A 17,123-nucleotide genomic window follows, 5' to 3' on the forward strand; every position below is an offset into this window, starting at 1 on the left:
TTCCACCGAGTTAGCCACAGCTGGCATGTTTACACCTTCTGTCACTCCATGGTATCAGGGTGTGCTCAACATAGGCCAGTCCAGGAGACATTAGGAAGCATCGAGGAGGTGACAGGGCAGAAGACATGAGATCCAGGCATTTATCCTTACAACAAAAGAATGGAGGTATCATTTCCCACCGCGCTTTAAATTTTCAGCAGAGACTCAACAGAGCACATTGAATACAGCGACTCCTCCACATTATCCTGGACACGGGCAGCCGGGCTTGGGCCTTGAGCCAGTCTCTTGCTACCTCCACACCTTGTCTGCACCGGGGGAATTGCTAATTAGAAGCAATTGGCATAGCTGCACCAGACCTGAGCCTTAAAGGCTGAAAAAGGCAAGCTGGAGATACTACACCTGTTGCGCTAATCAGTTTATTCCTGCTTGAAAAAGGGGTAAACACCAAATTGGTGCAAACCCTGCCTTGCCCTTGTCTACACTTAGAGTTCATCTGGACTCAGATTTAAAAGCGGGGAGTTAGACATGTTAGCAGACATTCTATAACTCTAGAGTAGAAGAGACAGCACAGACTTTAATGTGAGTTAATTGGTAGAGAGGAACCCAAGCCTATAGCGTAGGATTCAGCTCCACCAGTTTAGAGCATGTTAAAATCGACAGGGCCTCATCTACACTAGTTTTAGAACATGCTAACCAGCACCTTTGAATGATGCACCTTCAAACTCTAATTGGCTTGTCAACAGCCAGCTGCTCAAACTTGGCTCTTCCTGAGGGTAAACCCAGTCAGCTCAAACGGCAGTATTTTAGTCACCCTGGCCACGCCCTTTAAAAGCATGGAGAACTGTGAGTGGAGGAGCAGGTCTGAGCCACCCCTGGGAACTAACAGGCCCAAGTTCAAGAGGGAATTTGGAAACCCACTGCAGAGGAGGCCCTGCCTCTACCATGAGCTGGCATCTGCTCCCTCTCTGTGCACTGGTGCTCACACTTCTAGTCCCAGGCCTTCCAGGAAACTGGAGCAGGGTTAATAATGCATTGACATGTTTAGAGTGATTAGTTTGATCCTCCTGGTGTTTTGCTGCCTGAATGCCCAGCCTCCTTTTCACAAGGATTTCAAATACCCATTTGACAAGGGGCCCATGGTTTTACTACTCACCCATCTGCTCTGTCCTCTCGTCCACACCAGGCACCGCCTTCTTCTGCTGCATTCTCTGCTGCAGGTGGCTGAGCCCCGCGGAAAAGCCTGTCCACGCTGGCACACTGACTTTGCTGGGGGATTGTGTGGGAATCAGAGCGCACCTCAACTGTGTTACAGCGTGGCGTGGGAGTGGAGCGAATGAGTGGTCACAGCCACGCTACTGACGAGTTACACATCCTGGCCCCAGGAAACTACATGAGTCAGTCAAACAGGCTCCATCCACAAACACTGTTATGTACAAGGTGATGGTGGATCTGTATATACAGTGACAGTGAGTTTCCAGGTTTTCCTCCCAGGGTGGGTGCCATATTAGTGTCCTTTTGGTCCTTACAGTGTCAACAACAGAGCTTCCTCAGAACTAAGCGGACAACAGGTGAGCTAGAACAGACTCCAGCTCAGCTACCCATCACTACACCGCACAGCTAACGAGTCAGGCTAGTCCAGCAGCGCCTCAAGCAGATCTGTTATGAAAATGCCATTTATAGCCTGAGTCTCTTAAGCATTCTGCTGTATGGGAACTACAGCTGGGTCAGAACTAGCCCAGTTCTATTTGAACGGCTATAGCCCTTGGGATGCTGCTCATTAAAGGACAGTTGTCCAGACCCTGAGATGGACCAAGGGTCCTTGCAGTCTTAGGGTCCTTGCAGTCTTATCCTCAGCCTGCCTTTTAAAATGCTATCCAGTTGTTAAGGGGTAGCTTTGTACAGCCCTCTCCCCCAGGGGGAACTGTTCTGTTACAGGACGTTCAAGAGGCAGTCCCCCATGAATCACCAGCGCAATAACTACAGCATCTGGTCTAGAGAGATGACTGCCATGAAAGTGATTCTTCTCCAACCCAAAGCTGGGTAAGCAAGGTGTCAATTAGAGCAGGGAGCTGGGTAGTTGACATTAGCCTAGTTCAGGAAATAAGTGGATGGACAGAGGAGCTGTAAAAGCCAGAAGATCCTTGAAAGAGCATGCTGACTTGAAGCTGCAGATACCCAGAGCTCTTTGGGGAAGGGAATATATCCTCATATACATTTGTTCAGGGTCTATCACAACAGAGACCCAGTCTTGAGGGGTGCTTTGGTCATTACTGTAATAGAAAATATTGAACAAGAGTTCACCCAGAGACTACGACCCGTCAGAGAAGAGTCCCACAGAACATAGTAGTGAAGGAAATTGAGTTTTTAAATCAACCCACAGAATTCTACAGCAGGGACAATTAAAAAAAAAATCAAGTTCTATAGGGCCATTTAAAAACTCTGTTGAAAAAACTCAAGTCCCATGGGTTTCTTAGGTAATTTTCACCTGGGAACTAGCCACCTTCTTATAGATTAGGTAGATTTTTAGAGAGGATGTAGAACAGACATGAATTATCCTACTTCAACACTGCTAGCAGCTAAAAGTTACCCTGACTGGGAGACAGGGCCGGCTCCAGACCCCAGCGCGCCAAGCGCGCGCTTGGGGCAGCATTTTGCCAGCAGGGCGGCAGGCGGCTCCAGCGGACCTTCCGCAGTCATGCCTGCGGGAGGTCCACAGGAGCCGTGAGACCAGCGGACCTCCCGCAGGCACGACTGCGGAGGGTTCGCTGGTCCCGCGGCTCGGGTGGACCTCCCGTAGGCATGACTGTGGAAGGTCCGCCAGAGCCGCCTGCCGCCCTCCCAGCACACCCTCCGCAGGTGCGTCTGCAAAAGGTCCCCCGCAGCCGCGGGACTGGCAGCGTGCCCCCTGCGGCATGCCGCCCTGCTTGGGGCGGCCAAATTCCTAGAACCGCCCCTGCTGGGAGAGAGAGTTAACAATGATTTAAGAGGCGCAGAGGAGAAGGAAAAAGGATTTCCAGAAGTCAGTCTGGTTTGGTTTCTCCCCTCCCACCCCAAAGTTTTCTACCGAGGAATTTAGCTCTGACAATGTTTTGAAGAAATATAACTAAATTCCATGTTTTTACAGCAACTTGGAAGAAGATGGCAAATAAACTAGCAAATCTGAGTGAAGAAGCTGTTAAGGGGAGAAAAAAAGACAGAGGGTTTATATTACAAATTGCAGCACGACAGTGTAGACTTCATAACTTTCATTTCATCCCTGGGTTACCGTCACTGCACCTAGGGCTTTTGCCAGGTGAATTATGGGCCCAATCTGGTACCTGTCAAGTGGGAGTGCACCAGGCCCTACCCGGGAAGGAGTGTGTTAGCACGAGGCAGGGTGCGATAGCTAGAGAACTTCCACTCAAACCACAAGCAGTCAAATTGTTTTAAAAATATTTTATTCTTTAGAAAATACAGTGTTGAATACAGTGTGTTCTGCTTCTCCTTGCCCCAAGCTCAAACCCACACTGCCGCCCAGCCTGCTCCCTCTCTCCCCCACAGGCTGTGTCTGCCACACAGCTATCGCTGGCTCAGCTGCGCAGCGGCAGCTCTTGTGCACATAAGGCAAAGGCTGCTTCCAGCACATGACCTGGCAATTTTATCACCATGACCTAGTGGTAAAATCTCCAGAAGCTGACAGAGTCTTGTCTAGGACTGCCCCTGCTGCAGCTGTAGAGGCCGATAGCACCAGTAGGGAATTTCCCCCCTAAAAGTCCTTAGTGTAGACAAGCTCACAGTACTACCGATGTGTGCCTTTTGGCGTTTGGGTAGGCACTGGAGGACTTGAGGGCTGCTGGGAGTCCCAAGAAATCCCCCATCCTCCTACGGAGGCGGCTCATGTCCAACTGCCCTTAACCATGCAGTCGGCAGCTGAGATAGGCCCCAGATCAAAATCAATTCAATTTGGTGCTGGTTGTACCAAGAATTTCCTTGGCTTTCACCATTCGGCAACATCTGGATGGCCTATGCAACTCCCAGGACAGACTGGAGACCAGGTCTTTGTAGATTTGGTGTCCACAGGACAGAAGCCAGCCCGGTAAGTGTCCTAGCAGGAGGAATGGGCACCTTAGTCCATTGCTCGCACACACGCCAGCTCTGAGTAGGCCTGGCTAACCCCAAGAATGTTCAGGTTGGTGTAGCCCACTCCACAAAGGGCCGGGGGCTACAGAGCTGCCCAAGGTAGGGACTGATGGAGCTATTCAGAGGACAGAGTTCATGCAATGAGCTCTGTGGTCCCACTCTCTCCCCCATCCCTCTCTCTTGGGAAGGATCAGATAATGTAACTCCGAGGCTGCTGTGACATCTACAAAGTAGCCTAGGGAGCTGAGGACAGGTCCAACAATGTGCCCTCCCTAAAAAAAACAACTTGAGGGCAGAGTGGGGGTAGGTGGTTCTTCCTCCAACTCACCCAAGAAAATGGGGGTGATGGAGGGAACTACTGCAGACAGCCCCATTCAGGAAGTGGCAGATGATCTTCAGGCTACATGACTCCTTTAAGTTCCTCAATAAGCCTCCGAAGATCCCAGCCACTCTCCATGCCTAAGGCCTGCCAGACATCATTCCCAAACGTCTGGTGGTCAGAGTCACCAACTCCACCGCAGGCACAAATTTAGAGTGGGGAGAAAAGTGGCTACATGGCTACCCCTTCATCCCACATGATTCCAGCTACTCCAGGACCAGAATTTGCCTTAAGCATGGGGTTACTTTATGGAATAAGTGGGGCGAGGAGGGGAAAGTACTAATGCCGGCTATGGGTTTTCTCTTCCTTTACTGAAGTTCTGATAGGTCCTATAGCTACATTTGATCATGTATTAGAAGAGTATCAACTGGACCTTCGCCATTATTATATGGCGATGTTTTGCATCAATAGAGCAAAACAGTGGGATCAAAACTAACTGACAAGCCCAAATAACATATGGTCTAGAGACAGTCTGAGTGACCTAGTTTACATTGTAGACTCTTTTCTAAAATGGATTAACTTTTTTCTAAATGGGGAAGAGACTTAGGTGACAAGTCAGTGAATAGGTCAACAGCTACCACCACCCCAGATACTTAATGCCTACAAGATGACCAGGTCTCCATGTCTTTTCCTGGGATCAAGGGTGGCCAGAAGCATGTAATCAAACACTTCCCATGAACCTTCTATGCCCAGATGAGGATGCGGAAATCAATTCCTCGCCCAGGGAAAGAGACTAGAACTCTCCTAACACAGCTGTTCCAGCACTTGCTGTCCTGGCCTATTATACGCTCCTGAAAAGTGGACTGTGCGCACATTCCTGATGGAATGGGATAACATGAGGCACCAGCATGACAAATTAACCCTCTGCCTTGACAGAACTAATACAGATCACTTATTCACTGGATCTCACCATGGCAGAGGGATGCCCTGGCAGGTGTTAGTGTCCCACAGCACAATATAAAACATGGGTCGAATAGGTCCTTGCATGCATAGGATACCCACCCCGTATGTGGACCCTTTCACATAACTTTCCCAAAGGTATAGATGAACGGACAGTTCAGCAACATCCAGAAATGTCAGCAATGGCTGTGCAATTAGAATGGGTGCCACAGAAGATGCAATTACATCACTCCACGAAGAAAGCAGGTGTCTAGGTCTGTAAAGCCATTGGACCTCTAGAGAGCAGGGAGAAAGGGATACTCCCCTCCCCCCTCCCCCACATGGCTGGATATTTCATGGTTTGGTCACAAGAGAATCCCGCTGACTAGTTCCCATTACTATTGGCAGGAAACGAAAGAGTTCGACTGAAAAGCCAGGGAGGTGAAAACCCAGCTCAGACTGGGACCTGCTGGATAGTCTATGCTAGGGAAGATGAGCAAGGCCCCTAAGCTAAAATCCCTGGCAATGACTGCTTATGTCTCCTGCCAGGTCAAGACTTACCCCTAACCTGCTGATGGGCATCAGGAAGTCAGCTGCCCCAGCGCTGCCATGATCAGTTCCAGGCGGTAAGGCCAGCAGCCAAACTCTTGGGGACTAAAGGACTGCTGAAAACCTCGCAACAAGGAGACAGATGGGCTGAGCCGGGAGCTGGTAAAATCCCTTCCTCACCACCTCCCTGTCTTGCACTGTAGACCCAAGTCACCACCATTTCCTGCCTGGAAGGGATGAGCTGACCTCAATCCAGACTCTTCCTCCTCAAGGATTGGGATGATCCCTGCTGCAGAAAATCAACCTGGCTGACACCTCCTTTAAAGTTTCCATGGCAGCCAAGAGAACAAAACAAACAATGGCTTCGAGTCTAATGGAACACCACACAGTTCTACTGTATACAGAAGGCTGAGCCCCCTCAGATGTGGTACAAACGGACGAGTCAGAGGCTGCCCAGGGGCTGGAATGATGTGTGCATTAAATACTGTGACCCACAGGAACAAACATCTACTAGGTGGATTTTCACAAGCCACAACTCTCCCCCTTTCGCGGCAGTGGTCCTGATGCTCTAATGCATGTGGGCCTGGACAGCACACGCTCCTTCCCCATCACCACCACAGCTCACCTCACCTTTCCTCATGGGCCACAGCTCTCGCCTGTGTCCCTGGGAAACATTCTTACATAGACACCTCTTTGCCCAACCTGGTTTACGTGGATCTACAACAGTCTTTTTCAGGCACCAAGCATTCCCGGTCAGGGTGAACGACAGCCCTGCTAACCAGAGTGCAGAATGCAACAGATAAACCTGCTAATGTTAATGTTCTCCCAAACCAGCAAAGCTGCACCGTTAATGATCAATGTGACCGTGTACTGTAGCCCACAGTTATAAGTGGCTACCCCCACTGCCCTGGTAGACGAATGCAGCGCTGGCATGAAGGATGGGGATGCAACTGCTGGGCATACTGAAGGGTTAAACAATCGTGTGAGGATGAATGGGTTGACTGGGACGCACAACGTACACCTGGTTGGCTGTGGGTTGCTACCCTACGTTCAGAAGTCCCTGTGGCTTTGGATGGTGGATTCAGGACTGAATGGGTGTCAGAGGTTCAGGAGTGGAGCTTGGTGAGTCAGGGCAGGATGCTAATGCAGCTGTAGGGCTGGGAGTGAGTGTCATGAGATATGTTCCTGCACCAATGCAGTATGGTGAGGCAGCCCAGAGCCAGATACTGGAGATCATGGGTCCAGTGGATCTGCCTGGGTTCAGATCCACTGGACCCATGATCTAGGGAGGTGGCTGGAGCTGCAAGAGGATCAAATCCCAGGCAAAGAAGAGCTGCCAGCAGGAGTTGATGGCTCAGGGCTAGCCTCCCTTGTCCTCTCAACTCAGCTGTCATGAAGCAAACCTTTCACATATCACAGGTAGGATACAGCTTGAAATTCCTTTAGTAGATCAGAATCCAATGCCACAGACCTAGGGCTTCTCCTGGGCTGCTCTGTAAGCCAGAGAAGCCAATGGGTGGAAATGGAGATGACTAGAGGAGCCTTCATACCTGGATACACAAATCCAAGTCAAACCATGTACTGTGAAATACACAGAACAGCTCTCCGAAAGCCACTGCCTTTCCACCCAGAGGTGAGGAACTGCCTGGCTTTCACTCACCTAGACAGCATGCCATTGCTCTTGGGGAGGTGGGGGGGGGGGGTCACTGATCACAGACCACCTGCCCGTTGAGTGCGTTCATGCCAAGCCTGCCAGCCTCAGGGTGAAGTTGCCCTGCTGTGGCTGGGAATGCCAGGGCAGCATTCCTGCCCCATGCTCCCCAGATCCCACACACCAGCAGAGCTGGCTGCCTCCCCAAGGGGGCCAGCCATCTGGCACGTATGTACCAGGGCACTGGCCAGCTGAGGGGACCGTTCCATAGAGGGGAGTTGTCAAGATTTAGGGACTTGGACACAGATAGCAGAGGTCTGTAGCAACACATTCAAGGGGAGGGGGAAACCCTTTGGTTTTCACCATCAAATCAACCCCAACCAGGATTTCATTCCAAGGCCACTGCATAACACGGCTTATTGGTAAGTGAGCCCTTCAGTCAGTGCAGGCACCAGGTAAACCAGGTCACAAGGCAGGTGAAGTCGCAAGAGCATCGGTTTAAATCTCATTTCAGACTAGAACAACCATTTTGCTTAGGAATTACACAACAAAAGAGCGAGGGGGAACAGAAAATAAAAACACGCACAGATCCCTCCCCTGCCCCAGATTCTTTGGCCCCCCCCACCCCCCAATGAAGCCAGGTGTTAATGATTTTACTAAAGAAGAGAGGGAGGGAAAGCCTCTCCGGGCTCAGCGGGCAGGCTCAGAAGTGGAGACGTGGATCCCGTCGACACGGCCCTTCTGGGTGCCATCGGAAGTTCACAGTCCTATTCCTGACCCGGCTTCCTGCCCTTTGGGATCTAACTGTCCTCGCCGTTCTCCCCCGGCCCTTTGATCAGTCGCTTCTGTCCCCGTTTCCCCACGGGGCCCTTGGGCTTGGCGAACGCCTGCTTGAAGGCGTGCTGCTTGGGGTGGACCTCGTCATACAGGAACTCTGCAGTCAGCTCTGCTCCATCGTCAATCTCGATCTGGCACACAAACGGCACGGGGGGGGGGGGGGGGGTTTAACTCCACAATGCTGGTTCCTGATGCCCTTGAGCCACTGTGGGGAGAGAACGGGAGCCTTCTCCCCCCCAGCTCTGAAACAAGAGCCCCTCACTGCTGCCCTCTGCGCCTCAATGACCCCTGGAGAAAATCAACTCCCTCCTTTCCACCCACAGCGTCCTCTCCACTCTCACATCCGACTGGGCTTAGGGAACTGAGACTTCCTGTTCTTCAGAGCTATATGGCTTCCTGGGGCGTCACTGGCACAATCACCATGCTCCAGGCAGCCTTTGGTGGGAAGCAATTACCTTGGCCCCATGCCACCAGCCAGCCTCTCCACCAGCCATTTAAAAGGCGGCCGCTCTTGGGAGGGACTGTGGCAACTGATGTGACAGACAACATCCCTAACACACACACATCAGTGCAGGTGAACGCTAGTTCAGATTTGCACCCGCTATGAGGGGATGGATCAAAGGGCACCAGAGCCTCGCAGTGAAAGGTCGTGAAAAGCAGGAGGAAGGACGGGGCAGCTGACAGCCTCACATGGCTGAGCTGGTGCCTGACCCCGTTTGAGACGAGATTTCAGGCCAGACAGAAAACCCATCTCAGACCCAAAAATAAGCCCAACCTCCATTGATTTGATGCTGGTTTTTAAATCAGACATTTGAGATGGGAAGAGACTTATGAGGTCCTCTAGTCCAGCGTTTCTCAACAACTGGTCTGTGGACCAGCGTCGGTCCCTGACATCTCCCTGATGCAGCAAGCTAGTCTCTGGGATCAAAAAGGCTGAGAAGCACTGCCCTAGTCTACCCCTGAGGAAACAGTCCTGCATTGGCCCCTTTAGTATGTTCTCCTATATGCTCCCCAGGCCACTCTGAAATGACTGAAGGGATGGGGATTTCGCTACTTCTCAGACATCAGTAGGACAGTGCCCTTGGATGTTCACCTTAAATGTTCCCTTGCTCAGCTCTCAGGTGGGTTCCCTTTGGAACACCCGACAACAAGTCCACTCCCTCCTCTTTTTTCACGCCCTCCAGAGACTGGCAGAAAGATGTGAATCTGCTCTCTCCATTGTCCAGCTGGGGGGCATGACCTGCTGGCCAAGTGTTAGGAGACAAGGCAGGAAACACGGATTTACCTTCTTTATGATCTCCAGGGAGAACTCCTGCTCCACAGTATCGAGCAGCCGGCTCTTGCAGCTGGAGTACAGCATACGCTCCTTAATGCCGCACTTGTACCCAGGCATGGAATAGATGAACACTGCAAGAGAGTGCAAGACGGTCAACATCACCCCAGACTTAAAAGTTGAGGAACATATGCAAACTGAGATCCAGCAGTGAGAATCCAGTCCTCAGCCCTGCATGCTCACAAGAGTGCCACACATGCAGTCCCATGCCAAGCTTGCTACCATAGACAGGACTGAGACAATCAAACCACCATGGAGAGGAAACCCAAAAATCAAGAGAAAAAGCCTCCTCCAGCCAAACAGCTTCCTCCTCCTAGGACTAAACATTCTGGTGCCTGCAACCGGACTGCCCCAGATACATCCTTGGCATTGGCTTCCATAGCACTTCTTCAGCAGCAGTGTGGGTCAGGGGCCCTGGTTTAAGGGGTCCTCTGCTGGCATCCGAGGAGCTGGTGGCAGGTGAGTGAGCAAACACCCTTTCTTGTCCTTCCGCTGAAGAGAAGGGGTTCAAGATCCCAAAACAACTGAGGATAAGAACAGCATGGCAAGAACAAAACGAATAGCCATCTGCCTGCCAGGACGACAGCAGGCCAGCAAAGGCATCTGCCTACTGACTCATTCACTGGAATAGTAGCGGCCCGTGTGGAGGGGAAGGTAGGCCTTGCTCCAGCCAGAGATTACACAGGAACACTGCACTGCACACATGAGCAGAACGCAGAATAACACCACGTCTGCCTAGGGCAGGGGGAAACCGTCTGACCCAGGCATTCCCTCTCCTAGGGGGGTACAGGTCGAGAAGGCTGAGCTTACCCACAGATTCCAGGTAGTCTCCCTCATGAGAGTGCTTGTACAGGAAGAAATGATAGCGACCGGAGTCCTGGGGGATCCTTTTGGGGAGGTCTGCTAGCTCCGTGGCATTTGTATGGACCAGGTCTATAGTCTCCCGCTCGAGATCCAGTTTCTGGTTAAAGGGGAAGGGAGAAAGAGTTCAGCATAAAACACTGAAATCAACGCTCAGAGGCTCAGCAGACGCAGGGAGAGCCCAAGGGCCGGGGCAGGAGCTGGGGGAACTGAAAAGCGCAAGGGCGACTGCCACTGCCTCCTTACCAGCTGGATGTAATTGATTTTCTTCTGCTTTAACAACTGGATGGCCTGCTGCGCATCAGGCTGCAGTGGGAAAGCCAGGCCCTGCAGAGTCTGGTGTTTACTCTCCACACTGATCTCAGTCTTCACCTGGAAGCAGAGACCCCAACGTCAGACTGGACCGAGACAAAGCCAGTGAGGAGGAAGAGGAGGAGGGGGGTGGGATAAAGGGAACAAAACCAAACACAAACTGTGCTACTCTAACCCAGCCAGAATGGGTCACTCACAGCTCACTGAGCAACAGGATCTCCTGGGCAGCCCTCGCCAGGAGAGCAGCACCTGCCAGGATGGCATGCCCACAGGGATGCCCACATGCCAGCTGCAGTGCTTTCCAGGCTGATCAAAGCTGAGCAAACACCCTTTGCTTTGCCTCATTGAGAACCTTAACCCCAGGGAGAAGGGTCATAGCCTACCTGCCATGGGAGACAAGTGCATGTTGTATGAAAAACCAGCCCCCACACCCCAGAGAACATAGAGGGCCAGGGCAGCAGTGAGGAGTGATCCTGAGCAGCACACGGACACCCAGTCAGCAGAAGCACTCCAGAATCCATGCCACTGGCCAAGAGATTGTACACTCCCATCCCAGACAAACAGGCATCCACGTGCCGTGGCCCCTCGAGGCTGCACTATTGCAATATGCTGCCCCTGGGGAGGACTCTGAAGGCCACCTGGAAACCAACAGCTGGTGCAACATGGAGCGTCCCACCTGCATAGTGCAGCGAACCATCCGGAGATCAAACTAACTCTGCCGGACCAGGTACATCTCAGAGTCCTGCCACTTATCTCTCAGGTCCTAAATGGAGTTGGGCAGAACTTAGACACTAGGCACTCACGCCCTGAAGCAACTATATTCAATGGGGACAAGGAGGTCATTCCCACTGGTGCCCGGGACAGGGCACTCTCCAAAGAGGGCCCTCAGCTATGGAATTCACCACTGATGGAGATCACATTGAGCCTGGGGCTTGTCACTGTTAACACAAGCAGGAAGACAGGCCACTTTCAGCACCTCTGCTCTTAAATTTAAGGGGATGACCCCGCTAAGGGTTGAGGAACTAATCTCAGAGATTGCACCAATAAGGAAGCTGCTGAGAAGCAAAGGGAGAAGGGGTAGAAGATTTCTCTTCCCCATCCTTAGGATTCACTGGAACGTTAAAGCTAAGCAACAACTCAGACACCACCATCACAAGCACCTTAAGACATACCATGTAATAAAGTAGGTGGGTTATTGACCTAGACACCCCTCATGTCCCTTATTCTCATTTGAACGTCTTCAGAATTCAGTAGCACCAGCCTGTTGCCCAGGATCGAGAGAGAGGCAGGAGAGATTCCAAGCCTGCTGCACCATTGAAACCGATACATTTACATGGACATACAGGGGAGCGTCCTAGCAAAAGTCACAGATGCCACAATGCCAACAAAATTCAATAGTCCTCTACCTTCACCAAAATTCTTGGGTTTCTAATAAAAATACAGCTGTCAGACAGCCAACACTAAACCAAACACTGGGCACTGGGCTGCTTGGCCCCTTTAAGGCTTCCCAAGGCAGGGGGATTCTTTGGTTTCAAGCAGCCCTGCTGTTCATTCTGGAGGGCTGGTCCAGAGATTTATGTGGCCATGTGAAGTGAGAAGCAAGGACCACAGAAAATCTACTCTGAGTGCCACCTGGAAGCACATCTTCCCACAGACTTCCAGGGCATCTTGTTCACGTGGGCTGCTGTGTGTTCAGAGAAAAGTCTTGATCAGTTTTCCCCACAGCTAATCTCTGCCTAAGTGGATGAGTGGTGAGGAAAGTTTTCACTGGCGGAAGATGCCCTCAGCTTGTCATTGTGCATGAGAGAGACAATCAAGCACATGGGATGCTGCAGCTGTCATTGGGGGACTTCAAATGAAACAGGAATGGGAAGCGACTATGGTGTTTTCTTGATCAAACTACTTCCATTCTCTAGCATTTGGGGCCCACATTTCTCAGCCACAAAAACCCCTTGTTGCACAATGGCTTTAGCCAGTTTTGCCATGCAAGGACATCTTCAGTAGAGCTCTGAGGAGAATCTGCTTAGGGTCTCGTGAGACGGCAACATCCTTGGTTGCCGGGTCCTCCAGTGCCATCCCAGGACTTGCTCTGCAACTCTCCAGCTTTGTTCTGTGTTTGTACAGCACCTAACACAATGGGGTCCTGGTCCTTGACTGGGGTTCCCAGGTGCTACTGTAATAATCTCTCCTCCAAACACCCACTGTGTTTTTCAAATTTTGGGGTGTTATGACATAGCAAGATTTTGTTTGCAATTTTTAATTCTCAATATAGCCTTCCAATAAACAATCGACTGTAGCATTTGTGCACCATTAGCTCTGGATAAGAAGTGGTAGTGCAAACCCATCCCCCAAATTCCCACTGAGGATGCCACAGGTGATGGGGAAAAATCCCTCAGAGCAAGCCCTGGAAAGTGGAGGTAAGCCACAGGCACGTGACCGTTTATGTTAAAGGCTTACAGTGGACCACCCTAAGAAGCAATACTCTGCATCAACAAATCCACTCTCCAGTGCACCCAAATCCACTTCAAAGCGGGGGGGGGGGGGGGAAGAAGGAGAGGAGGGAAGCAAAAGAATCAGATTTTTTTTCCATTGGAAATGTAACTTCCCCCACCAGGTAGCTTACTCTTCACATCTCTCTCAGCACCGTGAGAGGCGCTGCTCAGAGTACAGCTTCCATGTGCAAGTGTTTAAAAAGAAGAGACAAAAATCCCACTCAGGAGAGGAGGTGAAGAATGAGAGGAGAAAGAATCCCTCAGACACAGCTCAAAGCACAACACATGGCAGGCAACACAGCGTACCTCCTCAGAGCTGGGGAATTCTACCAGCGCGGGGCAGCACCAACAGCCCACTACTATCTGTCACATGGAATACAGGGAGACGGAGCCACATCAGTGACAGAGAAGACAGAGGAGAGAATGGCTCTCTGAAAAGCCTCACACGCCCGCTTCAGCTTGGTGACTAGAGGTTGCTAAGCACTGAGAGTACCGAATGTGCTCTAAAAGCCATGTGTGGAAAGGCTACCTCCCGTTGGGGCTGTTCCACTTTATCTGGCGCTGGTTGTAAAGTGATTTCCATTGCGACGCCCAGATTCAGCTGCTCACAGCTTTCTGAGAACACCCATCTTTCAGGCTCAGGCTCTGCTTCCAGGGGAAGGTATTTTACTTGAGGAAAGATGGTTCAGCCATTTTTGAGTGAGGAAAAAAAACACTCCTCACTTTCTCTTAAAAAAACAATGACTTTTTAAAATAAGTACAGCCAAAATGGCTTAGAGCCGACGGATGAAAAGTGCCATGGAAATAGTCACCTCTGAGTACCAGCACACAGCCAGATCTCACAGGGACATGGGTTTGATTTGGTGCAGTTATCCACATTTGCAAATTGCATGAGCAGCCACAGTGACCTTTGTATGTGCTAATCTTTATAGTGCTGCAAACCAGCGAGACTGTGTGCGCTGCTATCTGTTATGGATAACACTGTTAAGCACTTTTCAGCCATAGTGCTTTATACAAGGGAGGCAAGTAGCATTATCCCTTTTATACAGATGAGGAAATTAAGGCACTCGAAAGATGAAGTGACTTGCCCACGGTCACACTGGAGGTCAGGGACAGAGCAGGAACTAGAACTCAGGTTTCTCAAACATACACTGAACGTATTGCCCTGAATTACTCAGAAGTGACCAGGAACTCTTCACAAATGTTTCAGTAAAAGTATCTGGTAAATGACAATCCCCCACTCCCCGCTTTCCACCCCAAACGTGGCCCCCTTGGGAAAATGTGCCCAGCAGGGCTGGAAGCATGAGGTCCCACTTCTTCCTCCCCTAAAATGATTCTCTGGCCTTCACAACCCTTATTTATCAGAGGGGTAGCCGTGTTAGTCTGGTTCTGGTTATTTAGTGACACCTCAGAGAAGAGCTACAGGGATGATCAGGGGAATAGTGGGCCTATCCTACAAAAGGAGAGCTTGGCTCATTCAGGCTAGCAAAAAGAAGATTGAGAGGTGATATCACTGCTCTCTATAAATACATCGGGGGTAAATATCAAGGAGGGTGAAGAGCCATTTAAACTAACGGACAAAGTTGGCACAAGAACAAATGGATATTAACTGGCCATCAGCAAACTCAGGCTGGAAATTAGAAAATTTCTAACCATGAAAGGGGTGAGGTTCAGCTCACTTCCGTTTTATGTCTTATGGTCCTAAAAGCTCCTGCTTCAAAACTTCAGCAGGAGGGGTCAGACTAACCCACTCCACCCAATGAATTCTGTTTTTTATATTTCCTTTCTCTGAAGCATCAGGGATGGCCATGGCTGGAGATGGTACACTGGGCAGGGAGGGACAGGGCTCTGAGGTGACACCAGGATTCTATGTCTCAGGTGCTGGGCTGGCTGGTTCTTGTCCACATGCTCAGTGTCTAACTGATGGCCACGTGTGGGGTTGGGAAGGAATTTCCCTCCAGGTCAGATTGGCAGTGACTTTGGGCATCTTTCCCCTTTGCAGTGTGTGGGGTGCAGGTCAGTTGCCAGGATTATCGGAGAATAACTCACTTCATCATCTCCCTGCCACAGCGGGGGCCTTGGTCCCTCCTATTCTCTACCTGTGGCATACAACAGTCTAGTCTCCCGCGGGCTGTAATACTTTTGTCTAATTTGGGTTGCCGGGTTTAGTATGCGGGTGGCTGGGTGGTTTTTAATGGCCTGTGAGATGCAGTAGGTCAGACTAGATGCTTTGGCGATCCTTCTGGCCTTAAACTCTATGACACTCCAAGGTTAGGAGGTAGCAAATATGACCATGAAGCAGCTCATTCCCTACAGAAAATAATCCAAAAGGAATTGGGAGCATGGGACTGAGTAAAGCAGGCATAAGATGAGATTTCTGAGCAAGACAGAGGCGTGGGGAGAATGCACAAAATATCCAGAGGCCAGCCTACCATCTCAGTGCTAGAGTCCTGCAAGCAGGAGTCCTGGGAGCATGGGGAGAGGAGAAATCAGATCAGCAACTCAGAGCAAAACAGAGGGTAGCTCCCCATACATTTCTCAAACTAACGAAGGGGGTGGAGAACACTGACTAAGGAAGGGGGGGTGTCTGGACAAAGTACGGCACACAGAGGAGATTGTTTTAAAGGAGAGGAGGGGAATGGACACACTGGAGGAGAGAGGCCTACCATCTCACTGCTGGAGGCCAGGGAGCGCAGATCCTGGGAGCACAACAAAAAAAAAAAAAAAGCACAGGGAAAAACATCAGCACCAAGCAACCCACCTCCAGAAGGGAGAGTCCATTCACACCTGCTAATGGGATTATGCATGGGTCGGGTGGGGACTGACAAAGCTAATGCAGAGGGAGGTGGAGGATGAAGACAACTAGAGAAGAGGACTCTGGACACCTTCAGCAACTCTTTGTTGTGGCCTTCTTGGCTCTTCAGTCATCACTGACCCCTCACACATTTTGGATGATTCTCTCTAGAGCAGAGGATCCCAAATTGCAGTCCATAGCTCAGCTGTGGTCCAGAGCGCCTCCCAGTGTTCGGGGGAATTAATGAAAGCCAAGAAATAGGCGACTGGGGAGTTAGAAGGGGAGGTGGATCCATACAAGGATCTCTCTTATGGAAAAAAAATGTTTCAGGAGCAGTGATCTAGAGGTCTTGAAGAATCAAAGACCAAACATACCATAGTGCCACAGAAGGCAGATGATCTTCAGGCCAGGGCTGAGATTTTTTTTAGTGGAGCAATGTTAGGTTCTCCATAAATAAATACTGTTGGGGGTCTGAGTACCATCTCCTGCCCAGATCGATGCTCACACGAAAGGGTGGCATCTCCACAGGCAGGACTAGCATGAATAGAGAGCTAAGGATTCAGCATAAGCTGTAGAAAATCGGTATTAAAAAATTGTAATGCCCTTTGATTAATCGGCCCATCGCTCTCTCAAGAGCTACCCAGAGCATCACCATCCGAGACCTAGATCCAGGTACATTAGAATGGGATGAATATCTTAATCCAGGACATCAACACCCCACAAATGTTGCCACCAGATAGCTCTTTCGCTACTAACTTCAAACAAAGGCTTGAGGCATGTGCAATATGTTGTAACGAACAGTCTAGTGCAGGGGTGGGCAAACTTTGTGGCCCAAGGGCCAAACCTGGGTATGAAAATGGTATGGCAGGCCATGGATGCTCATGGAATTGGGGATTGGGGTGTGTGTGGGGGGGATG

At 50.6% G+C, this 17,123-nt stretch overlaps 1 protein-coding gene across 3 annotated transcripts in view; it reads right to left on the bottom strand.

Annotated features, from left to right (window-relative positions):
* Positions 1–3,423: 3,423 nt before the first annotated feature.
* Positions 3,424–17,123, bottom strand: part of WDR82 (WD repeat domain 82) — a 140,713-nt gene continuing 127,013 nt past the window's right edge. For all 3 annotated transcript variants that reach the window (XM_045023904.1, XM_045023907.1, XM_045023905.1), the window contains 4 exons: positions 10,855–10,980; positions 10,558–10,708; positions 9,700–9,821; positions 3,424–8,545 (listed from right to left, as the gene is read on the bottom strand). In XM_045023904.1, coding sequence (XP_044879839.1) covers positions 8,378–8,545; positions 9,700–9,821; positions 10,558–10,708; positions 10,855–10,980 — 567 coding nt within the window. In that variant the 3' untranslated portion in view covers positions 3,424–8,377. The remainder of the gene's footprint in view (positions 8,546–9,699; positions 9,822–10,557; positions 10,709–10,854; positions 10,981–17,123) is intronic.

Source organism: Mauremys mutica, chromosome 7, assembly GCF_020497125.1.
Source record: "Mauremys mutica isolate MM-2020 ecotype Southern chromosome 7, ASM2049712v1, whole genome shotgun sequence".
Taxonomy (NCBI): domain Eukaryota; kingdom Metazoa; phylum Chordata; order Testudines; family Geoemydidae; genus Mauremys; species Mauremys mutica.